This window comes from Podarcis pityusensis, assembly GCF_964106645.2.
Source record: "Podarcis pityusensis genome assembly, chromosome: 1".
In the NCBI taxonomy this organism is placed as follows: Eukaryota; Metazoa; Chordata; class Lepidosauria; order Squamata; family Lacertidae; genus Podarcis; species Podarcis pityusensis.
In genome coordinates this window covers 115,511,723-115,530,281 of record NC_138028.1, presented here as the reverse complement: position 1 = coordinate 115,530,281, position 18,559 = coordinate 115,511,723, and the positions used below count along the sequence as shown (strand labels likewise).

The window sequence follows — 18,559 nt, the reverse complement described above, 5'->3', positions numbered from 1 at the left end:
TGCCGATCAGAAGGTCAGCGGTTCAAATCCCCGTGATGGGGTGAGCTCCCATTGCTCAGTCCCTGCTCCTGCCAACCTAGCAGTTTGAAAGCACATCAAAGTGCAAGTAGATAAATAGGTACCGCTCCGGCGGAAAGGTAAACGGCGTTTCCGTGCGCTGCTCTGGTTCGCCAGAAGCAGCTTAGTCATGCTGGCCACATGACCCGGAAGCTGTACGCCGGCTCCCTCGGCCAATAAAGCGAGATGAACGCCGCAACTCCAGAGTCGGTCATGACTGGACCTAATGGTCAGGGGTCCCTTTACCTTTAGAGTAACCTTTGCCCTCACCTTCAACAATTAGTTTGGCTGTTGTCTTTACAGACTCGTCTTCCACCAGGGCACAGCTGTAATCGTCTTCATCGGACTTATCAATCATTAGCACTGAAAGGAAGTGAGCCTTCCTGTCAGAGTGCGTTCTGTATTTGTCTCCATAAGAAATCTCCAGACCATTTTTGTACCACTGCACTTTAACGAAAGGCTCGGAGGTTTCACACTCAAAGGTCGCCATCGAATCTTTCTCCTTAGCAGTGACATCTTGTAAAGTCTGTGTGAATGTGATATGCTGCTTGGCTGCAAAGAAAATAAAAAGAGAAGCCAAAAGATGAGAATGAATATTATCTGATTTGAGCGTAAAAAGAAGACAACATTTTGGAAAGGGGGCAAGAGGCCCCCTTTTGAAAAGGGATATTACCTTGTACTAACAAGAAAGCATGACTTGAGGTTTCACCAGCTATGTTAACGGCTTTCACCATGATGCTGGCAGAGTCCTCTGCTGTTACATCTCGGATGACCAGCTCACAAACATTATCTTCCGGCCAGAACCAATAGATGCGATCTGACCTCTCAATCTGCACACCGTTTTTGAACCACTGGCACTCTGGGTCTGGTTTGCCTACCACACGGACGCGGAAATGAGCATCACTCCCTTGGCCAACTGTCTGGCTTTGGATGCGTTCAAATATTTTGGGAGCCTCCATGCTGGGACTGAGTTGAACCTTCTCTGGCTTGATGGTTGGAATAGTGACTTTGCCTTCTTCCAACAGGGCTTTCTTCTCTTCCTCGGTTAACTCTTTGGTCCAGTGAAGAAGTTCGTCCTTTGTCTTTTTAAGCAGCTCTTCATAGGACTCGTCCTTCTTGCGAGATTTGAGCTCCACAGCGGTGATTGCTTCAAAATAGCCCTCCTCGGTTCTACGCTTGAATTTACTGCGGAGTTCTTCAGATTCTTCAGACACTTTTTCGTGGCTCACTTTTTCAGCCTTCTTCAGAGTCACCACCTCCTTGGTAGTTTTCTCAACGGGCTTGTCGACCTTTTGAACTTCAAACAAAAGTTTGCCAGGCTCCGTTGCTGGAGCTTCGTGCTTAGGCTCAGGTGCTCGGCGAAGAACGGATCTGAAATCTTCCCGCTGCTGAATCTCAAGTTTCACCTTGTGTTCTGTTGCACCTTCGGGGTTTTCAGCAGCTACTTTTACTTCACCTGTATCGTAGGATTTGCAGTCCACAATATCCAAGTAATAGATCCCATCGTAACGGAGTCTAAACCTCTTGCTTTTACGAATGAGTTGGCCATTGAGGTACCAGTTGACTTTGGGCTGCGGATAACCAGTCACCCGGCAGCGGAACCGTGCTATTTCACCCTCAAGAACTCTTGCTGGTTCAGGAAACAAGACTATTTCTGGCTTCTGTTTGACTTTCTGATCTTCTGTAACTCCATGAAGAGCGCCCTCATGGGCCATTCTCTCGAGTTCTTCAATGCGTTGCAGCCCCATCCTGCCTTCTGGCAGTTGGGATTCTTCAACAAGGCTCTTCTCGTCCTTAACAATGAGTGTCGCCGATGTGTGATCAGTGCCATATTTGTTTGTGGCTCTGCAGGTGATCACTCCACTGTCTCTGGGATAGGATACGTCATAGTCAAGGCTGCAATATCCAAATTCATTAATCATTCTAAGCCTGTTGGCTGCCTCCAAGGGCTTGCCGTCGTGCAGCCACTCCACCACCATGGTTGGGTCACCAATCGGCGTGAGTCTGCACTCAAAATGGGCTGGCCCAAAGCGCTTCAGCCTTAAGGAAGTGAGCTTCTTCTTGAAAAACGGCTTCTGTTGTTTTTCTTTGTCGTAAAGGTCACCTTCCTCCCACTGCTCTTGACCATAACGCAAGTGGAGAGGTTCTAGTTCTGGTGCTGCAATCTCTTTTGCTTTATAAGTCCCCTTGGGAATGATTAATCTCCTCTCTGGTTCGGGTTCAGTGAGCTCAACTTCAACATTCACTTTACACCGTGTAGTGTCACGTCCAGCTTTGTTGATGGCTGTCGCAGTATACCATGCAGCGTCATGTCTCACAGTGCGCTCAATTTTCAGGGCAGCTTCTCCTTTTGTTCCTTCAATTCTGAAACACAGAGTGTCAAAAGTAAACATTTGCTCTTCGGTCACTTCAATGCAATTGTTTTTTGTTTTAATGGTTAGCAAATTCACAGACACTGCTGGAGAATTTCACTGAAATCTACATAAAATCCAGCTCACCCACAATATCTTATTTAGTAGAAGAGAAGAAGAAGAAGAGTTTGGATTTGATATCCTGCTTTATCACTACCCGAAGGAGTCTCAAAGCGGCTAACAATCTCCTTTCCCTTCCTCCCCCACAACAAACACTCTGTGAGGTGAGTGAGGCTGAGAGACTTCAGAGAAGTGTGACTGGTCCAAGGTCACCCAGCAGCTGCATGTGGAGGAGCGGGGACGCGAACCCGGTTCACCAGGTTACGAGTCCACTGCTCTTGACCACTACACCACACTGGCTCTCTAGTAGTGCTGTGGAAGTTCTTGAACTGGTGTATGAGCATTGGTTGGAAATGCCACGAGCCCTGGGGAGCTCGTTTTATCTTACAAATAACTCTCCTTAATTTCCTTACTCGTTTATTGAGTTACATTTCAATTGCAGTGTAGCCATTGCATACGGCATTGTTTGTACATGTGTATGTATACAAATAAATGATTTCTTTCACCCCATTACAGATGAAACAAACTAGTTATAGATTTACCGAACAAAATCAATACAGACTCACTTTATGTTTGGATATTTGTGGGGTACGATGATGTCACTGTTCTTCAGCCACACAATGTCAGGATTAGGGTTACCCCTGGCCCGCACATTCATTTCCAGTTTATTTCCCTCCTTAACACTCATGTTCTTCAGCTTCTCTACAAACAGTGGTCTCACTAAGTGTTCCTTAGCTAAAAAAGAAGAAGATGACAGGTTATCAGATGACGATACTGAGGTGGTAGACTACTATAATCAAAGACCCATGTCCAAAAGAGGTAGAGCAAATACCTTCCACTGTCAGGGTCATTGTGATGGATGTTTTGCCTGCTCTGTTTTGGGCAATTACAACCCATTCCCCGGAATCATCAGGTGTAGCTGGAATAATAATCAGCGACTGTGTGCCATCTTCCTTAATCACGATTTTATGTGTATAATCGTTAAGGACTTGTTGACCTATGGAAATAAATATACGTATTATTTTAGACCGGAGTGATGTTTTCCTTCAGTGTGAATCTTTGATTTTGCAAAGAGCTGCACGACGAGTGGTGAGTGTCATACCATTGTGGAACCAGTATGTTTCTGGCATGGGTCTGCCCACAACTTTGAGGTCAAATCTCGCCGTCTGCCCTTCTGCACATTTAAATGAGGTTGGCTTCAAGACAAACACTGGCTTGTACAACCTCTCCAGCTGTGCTTCGTCCGTCTCCTCCAGTCTCCGTGCAGGTGAGCGTGAAGGGGAACTGCGGGCAGGAGAGCGGCTTGGGGAGCGAGGAGAGAGAGACCTGCAAAGATAATAAACCATCCTATTAAACACATGCCACCAATGATGTCTGAAATGTAGCAACCTACAGGGAACCTCCACTGAGTAATTCCATTACAGCCATACAGATGGCTTAAGGGGGGCTTATGTCAATTAATTAGAGAGTGCTGTGTTGTGGGACATACAAAATACTACTTGTATGTGGCCATAGTCATCCTAGGCCAGTGGTAGTGAACTTGTAGCGTTCCAGGTGTTACTGGACTCAATTTCCCATCAGCCCCAGCCAGCATGACCAATGGTGAGGGGAACTGTAGTCCAACAACATATGTAGGGTCACAGGGCCACCACCTGTGTTTTGGATATAATATAGTGGGCCACTCCTCTCCCCAGACTATCTTGGGGATGTGACTTATTCTGCGGTGGCTGCCAATTAGTTTCCAGGCCCAATTCAAACTGCTGGTTATGACCTATAAAGCCTTAAACAGCTCAGGCCTGCAATACCTCAAGGACCGTCCCTCCCCATATAAACTGTGCCATACTCTGCGTTCATCATCTGAGTCCCTTTTTCATGTGCCTCTTCCACATGCGGTCCAGAGGATGGCCACACAAGAACAGACTTTCTCTGTAGTGGCTCACTGTTTGTGAAGTGCTCATCCCAGGGAGGTTCGCCTGGCGCCTTCATTGTATATTTTTAGGCGCCAGGTGAAAACATTCCTCTTCAACCAGGCCTTTGGCTGATAAATATTCTACAACCTTTTAAATGTGTCTGTGGGAAGGAAGTGGTTATTGTTTTGCTGTTTCGTTCTAATCATTTACTTGTGTTTTTATCTTGTATTCTATTCTGCGAACCGCCCTGAGATCTTATGAGGAAGGGTGTATATAAATTTACTAAATAAATAAAATAAAATAGATTCTTACCGATATCTTCTAATCATTTCAGGCGATGGGATATAACCTGGAGACCCACTTGGTCCAACAGGCTCAACGTATAATTTTGCAGAGCATATGGCATTTCCTTTTAAGTTACTGGCAAAGACAGTGTAAATGCCTTCATCTTCCGGTAAGACAACAGGTAAACGGAGGCTGGCTCTGCCATCTTGTAGAACCTCCATGTGGTAATGGTCTCCATGCTTGATACGCTTGCCATCCTTGTACCATGCAATCTGCATTTAAAAAAAAAAAATCAAACTTGCAAAACTATGTAGGTGGCAAGAATGAGGTTCCCTATAAATGTCCTAAAATTTCCCATGACATACTCAGTTGATTTTCACACTCTTATAGTTGGTTTGGTAACATGAAAATGTGTGGATATGTGTTCTCTCTTTCCTTTTCCTTTCTTTACAATGCATGAAAAGGCACATCAAGCTTAAAGAATGAAAACACTAAAATAAAGCTTCCTCAAATTATATCTGTTTTCATCTAGGTGTGTGCAAAACTTTAGATGTGTTACTTTTGTAAACTATGAAAGGTGTTACTTTTACAAATTGGTTTTTCCTGTTGAAGTCAAATGAATGAAGAAATGTCCCCTATACAAACATGATTTAACTGGTGGTGGTGGGAGGCGTACAAATAGCACAGTTTGTTCTGTTGTAAAGTACACACACACACACACACACACACACACACACCAGTTTGCATTTCTTAGTGCAGAAAGTATTGATCTGATGTATAGAGATCTTTCCTATTCTGATTAATTCAAGAGGGTTCTGGAAGTTTCTGGAAGCTTTTCTGTGTGAAAGAAACCTCATGATTGTTTGGATTATATCTTCAGAGAAGCTGAGTACAGCTGGCTTGAACTGGTTCTCTTATCTCTTCCAATTAAGGTCATGCTGACTATAAATATAGGCCGGAAGGAGCCTATATTTCTCTTTCTATCTCTCTTCCTTCTGGTGTGGTGTTCTGAACATAGTATGTTTAGGGCAGTGGAGTCCAAACTTTTTTCAAAGAGGGCCAGATTTGATGAAGTGAAGGGCCATGAGGGCTGATCAGAGGGCCAACCAAAGTTGTTGACCTTTTTTTAGGATTGAAGTTGTTGAGGTTTTTTTCGATTTTAGGGAATAAACTGCCACAGGGGCTGAATTAGGCACCCATAACGGACTTTGGACATGCCAAAATTTAGTCTTGTTATACATTTATAAGCTTCGTAAGTGTTGCAACTGGATTTTTATGGACTGTGCCAATCCTGAATGTACTGGATTTGTGACCATTATGCTTATTTGCCTTCAGTAGCAAGTAAAAGCTCTGCTGAATGAAGTGCAATTGCCTCTGGTCTATTTTTGGGAACTCTGCTACGTGTTTAAGTTTTTCCTCCACACATACGACAATGCATACCTTGGGCAAAGGATATCCAGTCATCTTGCAATGGAAGGTCACACCACTTCCCTCAAGGATTCGGTAATTCTTCAGCCTCATTTCAAATTCTGCTTCCACTGTTTCGGATTCAGAAACATCAACCACCATTTCTTCTCCGTCTTCTTCAAGGAGTTCCTCCAAGGTGGTCTTAATAATTCTGTATTCAATTTCTTTGATAAGTCTTTCTTCAAAGGAGGAAATGTGAAATTCCTACAACAACAACAACAAAAGAAGAAGTGTTCAGTCTGTTTAATGAGGGTTATATTCCAGTTCTTAGGACAACCACAAAGCAAGGAAAGAAGCAAAACAGAACTGAAACGCCTTGAAATTATAAACGACTACTTCAATAGACTTACCTGTTCTTCAGCAAAAGTTCTGACGAGCACAGTATCTTTTGCCATTTTCTTCATAATTAGAGCTTGTTCTTTTTCATATTCTTTTTCGTAGTCGGCATATAAAGTCGGTGGGGCTACCACAGCCACTTTAGGCTCTTGTACATATGCAGTTACTTGGGTTTGATAGAGTGTTTCTTGAGATTTTAGGTAGACCTCGTAGTCAGCTAAAGGCAAAAATATACTCATTTTAGTAAATTGACATATGAGAACATGTTGCCATCTGAGTGCTGGTTTGATGGGGGGAAAGGGTCCTAAAACAGAATATTTTTGTGCTGTGTTAGGGACACTGATTCTGCCCTTCCTTTAAAGTTGCATTATAATTAGAATGCCTTTTTAAAAAATGAATGTTATAAAACAGAGGCCCCTAAGCGATTTGCTGGGGCTCACGTGGGAATTGTTGGGTCTCGGTGATTGTGCCAAATATATGTTGGAAACAATATGGATCAGATGCAAGGTAACAAGCACAAATTACCAATGATGTGTTCTGATACTAAAAATGTTAACCAATCTCTGGTTAAGTCAACATCTAAGATTAGCCAACACCATCCTTCTTGCGGTATCTATGTTAACTATCATTGCCATATTCAGCTATTACTTTAAAAATCCAGGGATCTTTGCTCTTTGCTGTGTGTAAGAAATCCTTGTCACTTCTTGCCATGTTAATCTGGACAAGCTGGACAATTGTGACAAGCGGGAGACCTACATTTGGGGGCCCCCGAAGCTTGAACTGTCATGGGGGCCCCTTCACAACCAGCAATGAAGTCTGGGTAACTGTTGTCTTCCTCAATGGGGTTGTTCCATGACAGATCCCCACACATTGACAACATCAGTGCTACAGTGGTGTGAGGTCAGTGGACTAGGGGGACAGGGCCTTCTCGATAGTGGCGCCCTCCCTGTGGAACGCCCTCCCACCAGATGTCAAAGAGAACAACAACTACCAGACTTTTAGAAGACATCTGAAGGCAGCCCTGTTTAGGGAAGCTTTTAATGTTTGATGTATTACGGTATTTTAATATTTTGTTGGAAGCCGCACAGAGTGGCTGGGGAAGCCCAGCCAGATGGGCGGGGTATAAATAATAAATTATTATTATTATTATTATTATTATTATTATTATTATTATCCCCTAAATGTTCCCAGTAAATTAGAGTATTAAAGTATTAAAGCCTAGTGCCTCCTTTTCAAAGCCTGGGAAGCTTCTGCCTGGCTTAAGGAGGAAGGTGCAGTGCTTTCCAACAGGGAGAGAGGTATGATGCTCCCATACACATCCCCCCCCCCAATTGCCCTTGCAACCTGGTGCCTCTGGCCCTAATGGTTCCCCTACGAAAATATTCACTGCACGCCAACGTGTTCTATGGACTCTCAAATCTTGTGATTGTTGAAATAGATACAACAACAAAAAATTAATCATTTTGTAGTTACGGTATTTATACTGGGTCTACTGGAACCCAACATTTTAAGCAATATAGACTAAAATAGCTTCTGGGGCCCCTCCAGGATTAGGGGCCCTGGAGCTTAAGCTACATTAGTTTCATAGTAGACCCACCCCTGTTGTGACTTTGTCAATTCTTAGACAACAACAGTGTCTCCTTGCCTGAAGTTTGCCAATGCAGTGCCCAATGCAGACACACACCCACAGAGGCCTTTCCTCATGCCCAGAGGGTGCCCTACCCTCTCTGAAATTAGGAAGCATTCTATAGAACAAACTAGCAAATGCCACTTTGCAAATATGCCCATCAGCCCCAAAAGGTTGGCAACCCCTGATACTAGCCTTCCTCTTCTTGATTCCTCCCCCCCCCCAAAAAAAATCACCAATTCCCTGCTCACATACCTTCTTCCAGTAAGGAAGCTGATGCAGAAACTTCCCCGTGTTTGTTGCGAACAACAATAGTGTATTCTCCGGCATCGTCGGCAAAAGTCATCGAAATTTCAAGTCTGCATTCCCCAGTCTCTTTTTTATGAAGCACTTTGTATCTTTGGGAACATAAGGAAAGAATAACCGTAAGAACAAACAATTCCAAAGGCATAATAGGCTATGAAAGTATAACATCTGTGATGGGGAGCCGAGCCACTGATTCAGTACTTCAAGAAAAATGTGCTGTCCAGTGCTCAGGGTTGGCCCTAGCATGCAGCAAGGTGTAGCTGAGAAATGCAGGGGGACAGAAGAAGGTAGATATTAATAGTGTAGCAAGACTTATCCAAGTGCTGGCCCTACTATGAGGATGGGGTGACATTTGGTGCTATGCTTCAGGCAGAAAGAATGTATTGGGCCAGCATTGATAATGCTCTCAAGACCCTTCCAGTGAAGATTAGGGTCCACATGGTCTCCCACATTAAAAGTTCTCCAGGTGCGAAGAGCCACTATGTTAACAAGAAGATTCCATCCTAGCTTTTTGTCCAATCAGCTAAATATCCACATTCACCATGTTTCTGATGTGGAGGGCAGGGCATCCCTATCTTGAAATGATAGAGTCCATCTACAGTATTTGAACATTTGAGTCAGGTCTGAGATGCCAAGATCACACTACCATGCTAATTTTGACCTGGTTTCAGTAAGCAGGGGTGTACCTAGGGGTTGGCTAGGTTCTCACCCATCCAAGGGCACAGATCCAGGGCGTCACAAAAATCATGCCTCTCCACCCTGACTTGGAGTGGCTAGGAGCCCAACTGCCCATCTGTTCATTCCCTGGGCTGCTCCTCAGCCACTCTGGGTGGCCAACATCTCCTTGCCAAGAACGCAAGGGATGCTTAGAGGATCTCCTGGCGGAGACTTGAAGCAAAACAACTCTTTCTGTTCATTGAAAGGAATCTATGTGTTGTACCTAACACTGATGAATGGAAATGAGCACGCAGAACACATATTTCTCTTCCCCTATCTCTCCAGGGTGTCTGAAGGGTCTATTGAGCAGTGTGGGTTGTGTTGCACAAAGCAAATCACCCAAAATTGGGTGGAAGAATCTTGTAGTCTGTTCCCTTCCCTGATTCTGTACAGATATCCCATTCCTGCTGCAGCTGCACCAGACACAGCTTTGGGATGTTTCATAGCTCCTCCTGACAATGATGAAGGGTTTGAAGATGGGGGCATATAAGTGGCTGCAAAGAGGAGGAGGAGGAGGAGGAGGAGAAGGAAAAGGAAAAGATGCCTTGAGCAAGCTGCCTTCTGTTCACCCAAGATTGGATGTAACCAGTCTTGCAGCAGTTGAGCAGTACTGCAGAGCAAACAAATTGTTTTGTGTCTAGGTACCATACCATGTACCTGGGATGCGGGTGGCGCTGTGGTCTAAATCACAGAGCCTAGGGCTTGCCGATCAGAAGGTCGGTGGTTTGAATCCCCATGACAGGATGAGCTCCCGCTGTTCTTTCCCTACTCCTGCCAACCTAGCAGTTTGAAAGCACATCAAAGTACAAGTAGATAAATAGGTACCACTCCGGCAGAAAGGTAAACAGCGTTTCCGTGTGCTGCTCTGGTTCACCAGAAGCAGCTTAGTCATGCTGGCCACATGACCCGGAAGCTGTCTGTGGACAAACGCCGGCTCCCTCGGCCAGTAAAGCAAGATAAGCCGCAACCCCAGAGTCGTCCGCGACTGGACTTAATGGTCAGGGGTCCCTTTACCTTTACTGTTACCATATCATATAGACAGTGCACACAACTGTAAAATTCATATTGTACCTGTAGCCTGTCGTAAGAGGAAGCCCAGCTTTCTTCCAGTAAACATGTGGCTTTGGGTTGCCCCCAACTTGGCACTCAAAAATGACACATCCACCTTCAATTAACTTCTGTACGATCGGTTTCCGTATGAAGAATGGAGCAGCAGCTTCTCCAGATACTTCTTCTGCAGCAGTGACCTCAGCCATCACTACATCTTTCGACTCCACGTAGCTAGAAGAGCAATCACAGAAAAAAAGGTAAAATGAAAATATCATGACCCATCAGGCGGTAAGTATGAAAGGAGTCACCACAATCCAAACACTTTTAAAAATCATTACCGTTTTTCTTCTGTGATCACTTTCGCAGAAACAGCTTCCTTGCTCTCAAACTCTTCTGAGACTATTATAAAATAATAATAATACTGATGTCAGTATACTTTCCACGATGGGGAATTGGCACTTCTGAGGAGGTCAGATAATGAAGAACTTTGTGGCCTAATTTAGATGAAATGCTAAACTATGGTTTAGCATTATGAGGCCAGGTAGGCATAAGCCTCAGGTTTACATGCTCCCCTTCTTCCAGTCATTGTTTCCCACAAACCATAATTTCCTGTTATGTCTAAGTATAGGAAACTGTTGTTTTCCCTAAACCACAGTTAGTTAAATCAAACCATGACAAAATCATGGTTTTAGACCCTTCTTTGTTAACTAACTGTGCTTAGAACCACGGTTATTGCATAGTTTACTCAGCCATCTACTTAAGATACCCAGAAAACATTCTCATTAAGGGGGCAGTGCCCACCTGTCAGCTATTGTGAATAAAACCTCCCCTCTGTTATTTTTCTGTACTTGCCTTGTACGGTCAGGTGGCATGAAGTGCTTACACTTCCTGCCTCATTGGTAGCAGTGCAAGTAAATCTTCCGCTGTCTTCTGCAAAAGCTTCTCGAATCACAAGGCGAGCGACTCCTGCCTCAAAGGTAATCTGAAAATCTATGGAACTCTCGATGCGATAGTCTTCTCTGTACCACGAAATGGTTGGTGCTGGATATGCAGAGATGCGACATTCCAGAGTGACAGACTCTCCCTCCATGACAGTCACATTTTTCAGGACCTAGATAACACAGACACACACACCCAAATTCATGTAATTTCCCTGCTCACAATGAATGGTGTTTTTAAGACGTGGCGGGAAATAGCCCTTTGCTTTAAAATGACTAAACTTGGATTTAAATTGATGCTCCCACTAAGATCACCGCATAGAAACTGAACATGCCATTTCAGCCAAGGGAACAAAGCCATATATGCATTCCTCTGTGCTTTGAGTCTGCTCCCTCCATTGAACTGAATGGGGGGAACCCCTTGCATACAGAAATTTAATATTTGATCCCGAAATGTCCTGCTTTTCCTTGGGACATCCCTAATTTCATCGCAGAAATATTGGAAGGTATGGAGTTATGCGACCCCCAAGCCAAAGAGATAAGTAACTCTACAAACTTTAGAAGATATCTGAAGGCAGCCCTGTATAGGGAAGGTTTGTTTAAAAAATGTTTTATAATGTTTTTCTGTATGTTGGAAGCCACTCAACATATGACTGACATTTTATATGACTAGCTGCAAAACATCTACTGATTGATCTTGCTTTTCATCCAACTGGCTACATACACTAGATGGCGCCAGAGCTTCATCGTATTTTGAATGTGGGAGGGAAGGAAGGAAAATAACAGAGCAGATTACAGTCGGAAAAGTGCTGAGCATCAATTACTTACTGTTACTATGGATGGAGGTGTGGCGGGAACTTCTACTGGTACCGCTGGAACTCTAGGAGCTTCAATCACCTAGGGATATATAAAGCCAAGTTAATAAAGGACACGCAAGGCTGAGGAAGTCAAGGGCATCATGCATGAGAGTGGAAGTAAGACAATGGATCCTCGCCCGTCCTTCTCCGCTGCTTGCTGTGACAAAGTGGTGTTAGGTTCTTTAGGGATGAATGGTGCAAGACAAAAAAAAAAAACCAACACCAACACATGGTACACAAAGGTCAGTAAGGGAGAGATATTGTCAAGGGGGGTGGGGAAGAGGCTGGTAATGGAGGAGAGTTGTAAACACATCGGGTTACTCCAGATGCAAATCAAGATGGTTGGGGGTGACCTTAGTGACAAACCTCTGGTTCGCCTTCTTGCATTAATTCAACGCGCTCCCGTTGCATCAGGCCACCTGTCATGCTCACACCTATTTCTCTCTTCATTTCAGCACCGTAGCGCTTCTGATAGGTGTCAGCTGTCTCTACAAAAGGAAACTGCGGGGAGGCTACTTTCTCCGGCAGCATTCTGGGTTCGGGTGACTTTGCAAGAGGAGGCCTCACAGGTTTGGTGATCTTTGGAACAGAAGTTGCTGACAACTCCTTTTGCAGAGTAGCTATAGCAGATCCTGCTATTGAAACCTAACCAACCCAAGAGAAAGAGAGTTACCACTTTGCTACTTTTCTGCAAAGGCGCACAATGAATTAGCCAAGCAAATACATGTAAAAAGAGAGAGAAAAGAAAGGAAAGCAACAGCACTTTTTCTTGTAATGGGCAGTTTTAGAAAGATAAGAAGTAATCGATTATTATTTTTTGTGTACCAATAGTTAGCTGTTATAATTTTTGAAATAATGAAAAATAATGTTTTAATATTTTGGCATTATTCAAATCAAAATCATTCCAGATTTGCTATTAAGCAGCCAGAAGTCTCATAGAAGTCATGTGACTTCTAGGCTTGTTTGACAGAAATTCAAATGATATTGCCCATGATATCATGGTAAATTTTCAAACATACAAAGGAAGGTTGCTAATTCCCTTTCAGTTAAAATGCCCAGATTGTTACATTAGGTATCCAGTACCTATCTGTATTTTATTTGGAAACCATGTTACAGTAAATTCCAATCATTTTTGCCTTATTTACATGTACTTGAGGCTTTAAAAAAGGGTGCATTTGTAATGTAAAGACGAAGAGATAACACAAATCTAAATTCTAAAAATGAATTAGCTGGGATCATTAGATGATGAGGCCTGTAAAGGAGACAATTAAAATGTCAACTAGAAGTGGAAAAAGAAGAAGATTAAAGTACTGCAAAAGCATAAAGTACTAGTAGAGACGTATGATATAGTATGGATTATGTAGGTGTAGCACGTTAATTCCTAAACTGATTTAGTATGCAGCAGAACCATTGAGGAATAAAGAATAAATGGTCTCATTTTAGGAATTATTCGATTAATGCACGGGGCGAACATTTAGAGAGAATTCTCTACTCTTCTTGAGAAGAAAGGTGTATGCCAGGCACATAGCATTTTATTCAGGATTGATTTCCTTCCCCCACCCACCCACATTATTGTCCCTTTCTGGACAATAGCTAGTATGATTATGAAATAATAATTCGGAATATGGAGTTTCTCTGGTGATTTTAGACTGCTTATGCAGATAGATCTACAGTATTTTAAGAGAGAACAGCCTAATAAAATATTAAAGAACGACACATCTTTCCCAGAGGTGTTTTCCTATTAGATTGGGAGGAGACAAGGAATGATTTATGGGCAAGATTCACAAATAAACCTCCTCATTCCCCTTGCGTATCGGCCACTTTGAACTCAGACCTGTATACAGAAGCACACATAGTGCTTGTTTCAGGTGATATGGCTGTTTGCCTGGACACACCCTTACTCCTCCTCCTCCTGCTCCTCTTACCTCATAAGTGTGATCTGGTTTAGGAACAGAAATTTTTGAAACTGTAAAATGAGGGCTTGCTGTGCGGGGACGTGTGTGTTCCACATGGATTGATTTTTCGACGGACGTTTCTGCAGTCCTTTTAATCTACATTAACCAACAAAACGTTTTGTTGAGCATAGCATGGCGCATACCGAGCGGACGAAACAGAAACAAATATTTTCCGGCAGCCATCGGAATGGCCGCGTGGTTATAAACGGGAGCCTAACCTGTGTTGAGACAGACATCCCCATTTTTTCAGCAGCTGTTATGTGCCTCTCAGGAGGAATATGAACCTCCTCGGTTTTCATTACTTTGGTGACCACATGATGTTCTGGAGGCAACTCAACAACGCGTCTTGCTAAAGTTTGTTCTTTGTATCCAAGTTCCAAAGCTGCCTGTTCAGAATAAGCTTCTTCCGCATAATCTGCCTCTCTTGGTTCTCTAGTGCGTGCTTGGTCAACTGCGTGAACAACTGTGGCTACAGCTTCAGCTCTTTTGCCAACACCAATCTAAAGGTAACATTTACAGAACACCAGCACATATCTAGGTTACTGACACAGAATGGCTAGCATAGAAGACATACATGCAAGCTTAACTGGCTATCCATAATCCAGGTGCTTCTGTATTCCATGTTTATGTTTTCACACATTCCCTGCTACTATCATATGTATACATTATAGCCCCCCGTGTATTCTGGAGCTCCTTTTCCTTGAATACAAATTGAAAAGTGCATTTGAAATACATGTATCTGGATATGGAGGATAGAAGATTGCACTGTACACTATGCAGACAGATAAATGCACAAATACAGTATGTCTCACATGAAATGTTCAAATACTGTATTTGAAGACCAATGTGAGCATTTCCCTCCTTCTGGGGGTCTGCTTCGATTGAATACTTGTGTATATGTACATATGCATACAGAAAGAATAGCATTTTCTGAAACCCATATGTATAAAGTTCAATGCAAATGAAGATTTACAGACAAAAACATGTATGTACAAACACACTAGCTTGTCAGATAAGTTTGCAACACATATTTCAAAAAGATATTGGATGGTTACATGGGACCATTTTATTACACATCTGCTCCTCATGAATGGTAAAATTGTCCTACAGGTGAATTGCCTCAAAGCTTTAGGTTCTGGGGTAGTTTGGTCTTTTGCATGGTCTCTTGGCTAAATTACTGTTTGTTTGCCTGAGCTGAGCCTCTTCATACTTTAAAATAAAGTGCATCACAAATCCCACTTCATTAAACTGTTACTTATTTGTTTAAAAATGCACTGTATTATTATCTTGTGGGTTGGTAGATCTAGATCATTCATTTAAGCAAGTTATTTTGGAACCTCAAACCTAACGACAAAAGAATTTGGAAAGTAAGTTGTGACTATTTTCTCAGCATTCTGTTTCATCTAGATATAAGCGCAAGTAACAAAAAATATACAGTGGTACCTCGCAAGACGAATGCCTCGCAAGACAAAAAACTCGCTAGACGAAAGGGTTTTTTGTTTTTTGAGCTGCTTTGCAAGACGATTTTCCCTATGGGCTTGCTTCACAAGACGGAAACCTCTTGCAAGTTTGTTTCCTTTTTCTTAACACCGTTAATACAGTTGCGACATGACTTTGAGGAGCAACTCATAGAACGCGGTGTGGTAGCCCTTTTTGAGGTTTTTAAAGACTTTGGTGATTTTTGAAGCTTTTCCAAAACTTTCCCGACACCGTGCTTCGCAAGATGAAAAAAATCGCAAGACGACAAAACTCGCGGAACGAATTAATTTCGTCTTGCGAGGCACCACTGTACATGTGAAATAACTGTACTTTGGAAAAGCTATCTGTTTCAAGGGGGGCCATATTTGCCATGCTCTGGAACAATGTCACAAGTGCAGATGTTGCAGAGTCTAAAAAGAACTTTGATTGGTGCGTTTCACATTTTTGAGAGCTCTATTCACCTGTTCGTGAACTAGATGTATCTGTTCTCTTTTGACAGCAGCTTCTTCTCTAGCTCTGGATATTGTCTCTTGCTCCCTGCGTTTGTCAACAGCAATGATTTTCGGAGCTACGACAGTTTTTTCGGCTTCCTTTCTTATCTGATCGTTATATGGCAAGAAAAGAAGTTTAAGTCACGTTAACGCCTCAAAAATAAAAGGTGCCAGAATGAGAGATGACACTGGAATGTGCGGGCAGGGAAAGGTTAACAGGATTAAGCGCTTCGTGCCTTGCAGAATGGCCCCGGTCCTCTGCTGAATAAATACCGGCGCTTGGTTATTTAACCGGATGGCTGGTTAAACATAAGAAAATTAAAACACCATTTAGTATATGAATTTTTTAAAGCCTGAAATGTTATCACAGGGAAGCTGTGAAAATATTAGGGCATACTGTAATGAACAAAAAACAGCGCCCCACTTGCCATTTCTCTTAAGGGACCCAGCACCAGCAGGGTATTAAAAAAAATGTTAGTACATTTATTGAAGGCATATGATAATGTCAATATGAGGATGGGATGTGAGAATGACATCACCCAGCAGGTCTATTCACCTTTTCTTGGATAAGGTGGACTTGTTCTTGTTTGGCAGCCATCCCCTCTGTGGTTTTAACTACTGTAGTGGGTACTTTGGGTTTATCAGTTGTAATTACAACCTTAGGTACAGAAGGTTTCACGGGCTTCACAACTTCTTTCCTCATCTAATTTTTTTTTTCCGTAAAAAGAGAGGTGTGATTATATATGATATGGTGTTGCAAAAATATTAACTGGACATCAGGGGAAAGCAAGGCAAAGCATATGGAGCAAAAAGAAAAGAAAGAATTTCTATGCAGACCCTAGAATTAGTGCTATGTAAGGGCTGCACACAGTCCCGTCTTAATCCTTTGTGGATCTATTGGATTCAGTAGAGTTCTGTCTAAATTGGGAAAGAGGCAACCAATTTATTATTTAAGTAACGAAACTCCTTTTGCTGATTACTTAAAATGGCCTTTACTTAAAATTCCAGCAATCAGTGAGAGTACAAGGAGTTTGCTTTCAAAGATCCAAAAGGTACATTTATCACCAAAAGCAGACTTTCTGTAACTGCATCATGCTTGACATCCATGTGGAACCATTTGTGGAAACAGTCTAATATTTGTTGGACTTGCAAGCCAATTTTGCTATCTAGCAAAATTTATGAGCATTCTGGTAAGAAAAAAACAAACAGTTTATAATCTTACAACCTCTAAATATGCAGGATTCCTCTTGAAATCACCAAAGCTTCTATTGTTGCATCATAATACCACTCATAAAGAAAGGGAACTTAAAAGCAACTGGCAAAGAATAAGGTTTGCAACCAAGAGGTAGATGGGTTAACGGCACATTTTTAAAAGCTGTATTCACCTTTTCATGATGCGTGATGTGAATTTGTTCTCTTGCGGTTGAAATTTCTTCTCTGGTTAGCGAAATCTGTTCTTGCGCCTTAACAGTGTCGGCGGCAATTATTACCTTGGGCACAGGAACTTTCACTGGTTCCTTTTTTATCTGTTGTTTATGGGAAGGAAGGAAGGAAGGAAGGAAGGAAGGAAGGAAGGAAGGAAGGAAGAGTTTAAGTTATACCAAATCTCAGCAATAAATCACACCACTTTATCCAGGAACAAGGAGATAAGCCCCAGTGGCCATAATCCTAGATAGAACTAAGTGCACTTAAGTTTATGGAAATCAGTATGCTTAACTCTATACTGCCTTGTGGCCAGCAAGCTAGAGCTGGAACAGCTACACATTCTATGCTTGAATAATTGTGGGAAGCATTAAATCCTATAGATGCCATCCTAAACACACTGCACACTGATACAATGATTCTCCATAGAATAATTTATTTGGGGGGGAACTCATGGTGTAAACTATTACCATGTGATAAAACTGAGGGGGAGTTAGCAAGATTAAGAGTCTGAATAACAAAGAGACCATCCACAAACAGCTGCAGTGTATCCTCACATCCCAGAAAGAGTGTTCCTGTTGTGTGTCCCAGAAGTCAATTATGAGCTCTCCCAAAAAACTCCATTCTATTTCCCTTCTCCTCAACTAGCATCCAACTGAGTATACTAAATCCTCATTCAGGTGCTGTTGTTGTTTGTTTGTTTGTTTTGGAGGGAGGGGGCCTGTTGCCCCTTAAAAAAAAAGATTGAGGAAGGTGTTACTTCAGATTTCCCGCTAAACATGCTGATTCTTCCCTCTTTGTTTCTCAGCAGTCCCCATTTGGGGTCCTGTGTTTGCTTTTCAGTGGAGTGACACTACATCTTTACCTCTAGAGAAACAAGAGCATTTTAACATTTAGGCTGCATTCCCATAAACAAAGGGTTTTATGTGAAGAAAGCGAAACATCTATAGACACATTTTTTTCCTGAGGGCATGTATTACTGTTGTACTGATTGCATATTCTTTTATAATGGAACAATCCTCACAAGGATAATTCTATTGTGTTCTGAAAAGCAACAAGAGCATCTTCTTCTCTCTTTCAATACAGGAAGTTGTATTGTGAACTGTGAACTGAGGCACAATGGAATTTGACAGAGTGCATAATATTCACATGAGCAAGAACTTCAGGAGGTACTCATCTTTAAAGAGGAGT

General features: G+C 42.5%; 1 protein-coding gene across 1 annotated transcript in view; it reads right to left on the bottom strand.

The window, feature by feature from the left end:
- TTN (titin) overlaps nucleotides 1-18,559 on the bottom strand; it is a 285,365-nt gene that overhangs the window by 250,038 nt on the left and 16,768 nt on the right. Inside the window, exons 10-28 of the mRNA XM_081002634.1 lie at nucleotides 17,332-17,472; nucleotides 16,503-16,649; nucleotides 15,917-16,054; nucleotides 14,195-14,476; nucleotides 13,947-14,072; nucleotides 12,388-12,666; nucleotides 11,993-12,061; nucleotides 11,079-11,337; nucleotides 10,565-10,625; nucleotides 10,248-10,457; nucleotides 8,409-8,551; nucleotides 6,541-6,743; nucleotides 6,164-6,394; nucleotides 4,751-4,995; nucleotides 3,631-3,854; nucleotides 3,361-3,525; nucleotides 3,095-3,263; nucleotides 731-2,421; nucleotides 328-609 (exon numbers count right to left, since the gene is read on the bottom strand). Of these exons, the coding sequence (XP_080858760.1) occupies nucleotides 328-609; nucleotides 731-2,421; nucleotides 3,095-3,263; nucleotides 3,361-3,525; nucleotides 3,631-3,854; nucleotides 4,751-4,995; nucleotides 6,164-6,394; nucleotides 6,541-6,743; nucleotides 8,409-8,551; nucleotides 10,248-10,457; nucleotides 10,565-10,625; nucleotides 11,079-11,337; nucleotides 11,993-12,061; nucleotides 12,388-12,666; nucleotides 13,947-14,072; nucleotides 14,195-14,476; nucleotides 15,917-16,054; nucleotides 16,503-16,649; nucleotides 17,332-17,472 (5,065 nt within the window). The remainder of the gene's footprint in view (nucleotides 1-327; nucleotides 610-730; nucleotides 2,422-3,094; nucleotides 3,264-3,360; nucleotides 3,526-3,630; nucleotides 3,855-4,750; nucleotides 4,996-6,163; nucleotides 6,395-6,540; nucleotides 6,744-8,408; nucleotides 8,552-10,247; nucleotides 10,458-10,564; nucleotides 10,626-11,078; nucleotides 11,338-11,992; nucleotides 12,062-12,387; nucleotides 12,667-13,946; nucleotides 14,073-14,194; nucleotides 14,477-15,916; nucleotides 16,055-16,502; nucleotides 16,650-17,331; nucleotides 17,473-18,559) is intronic.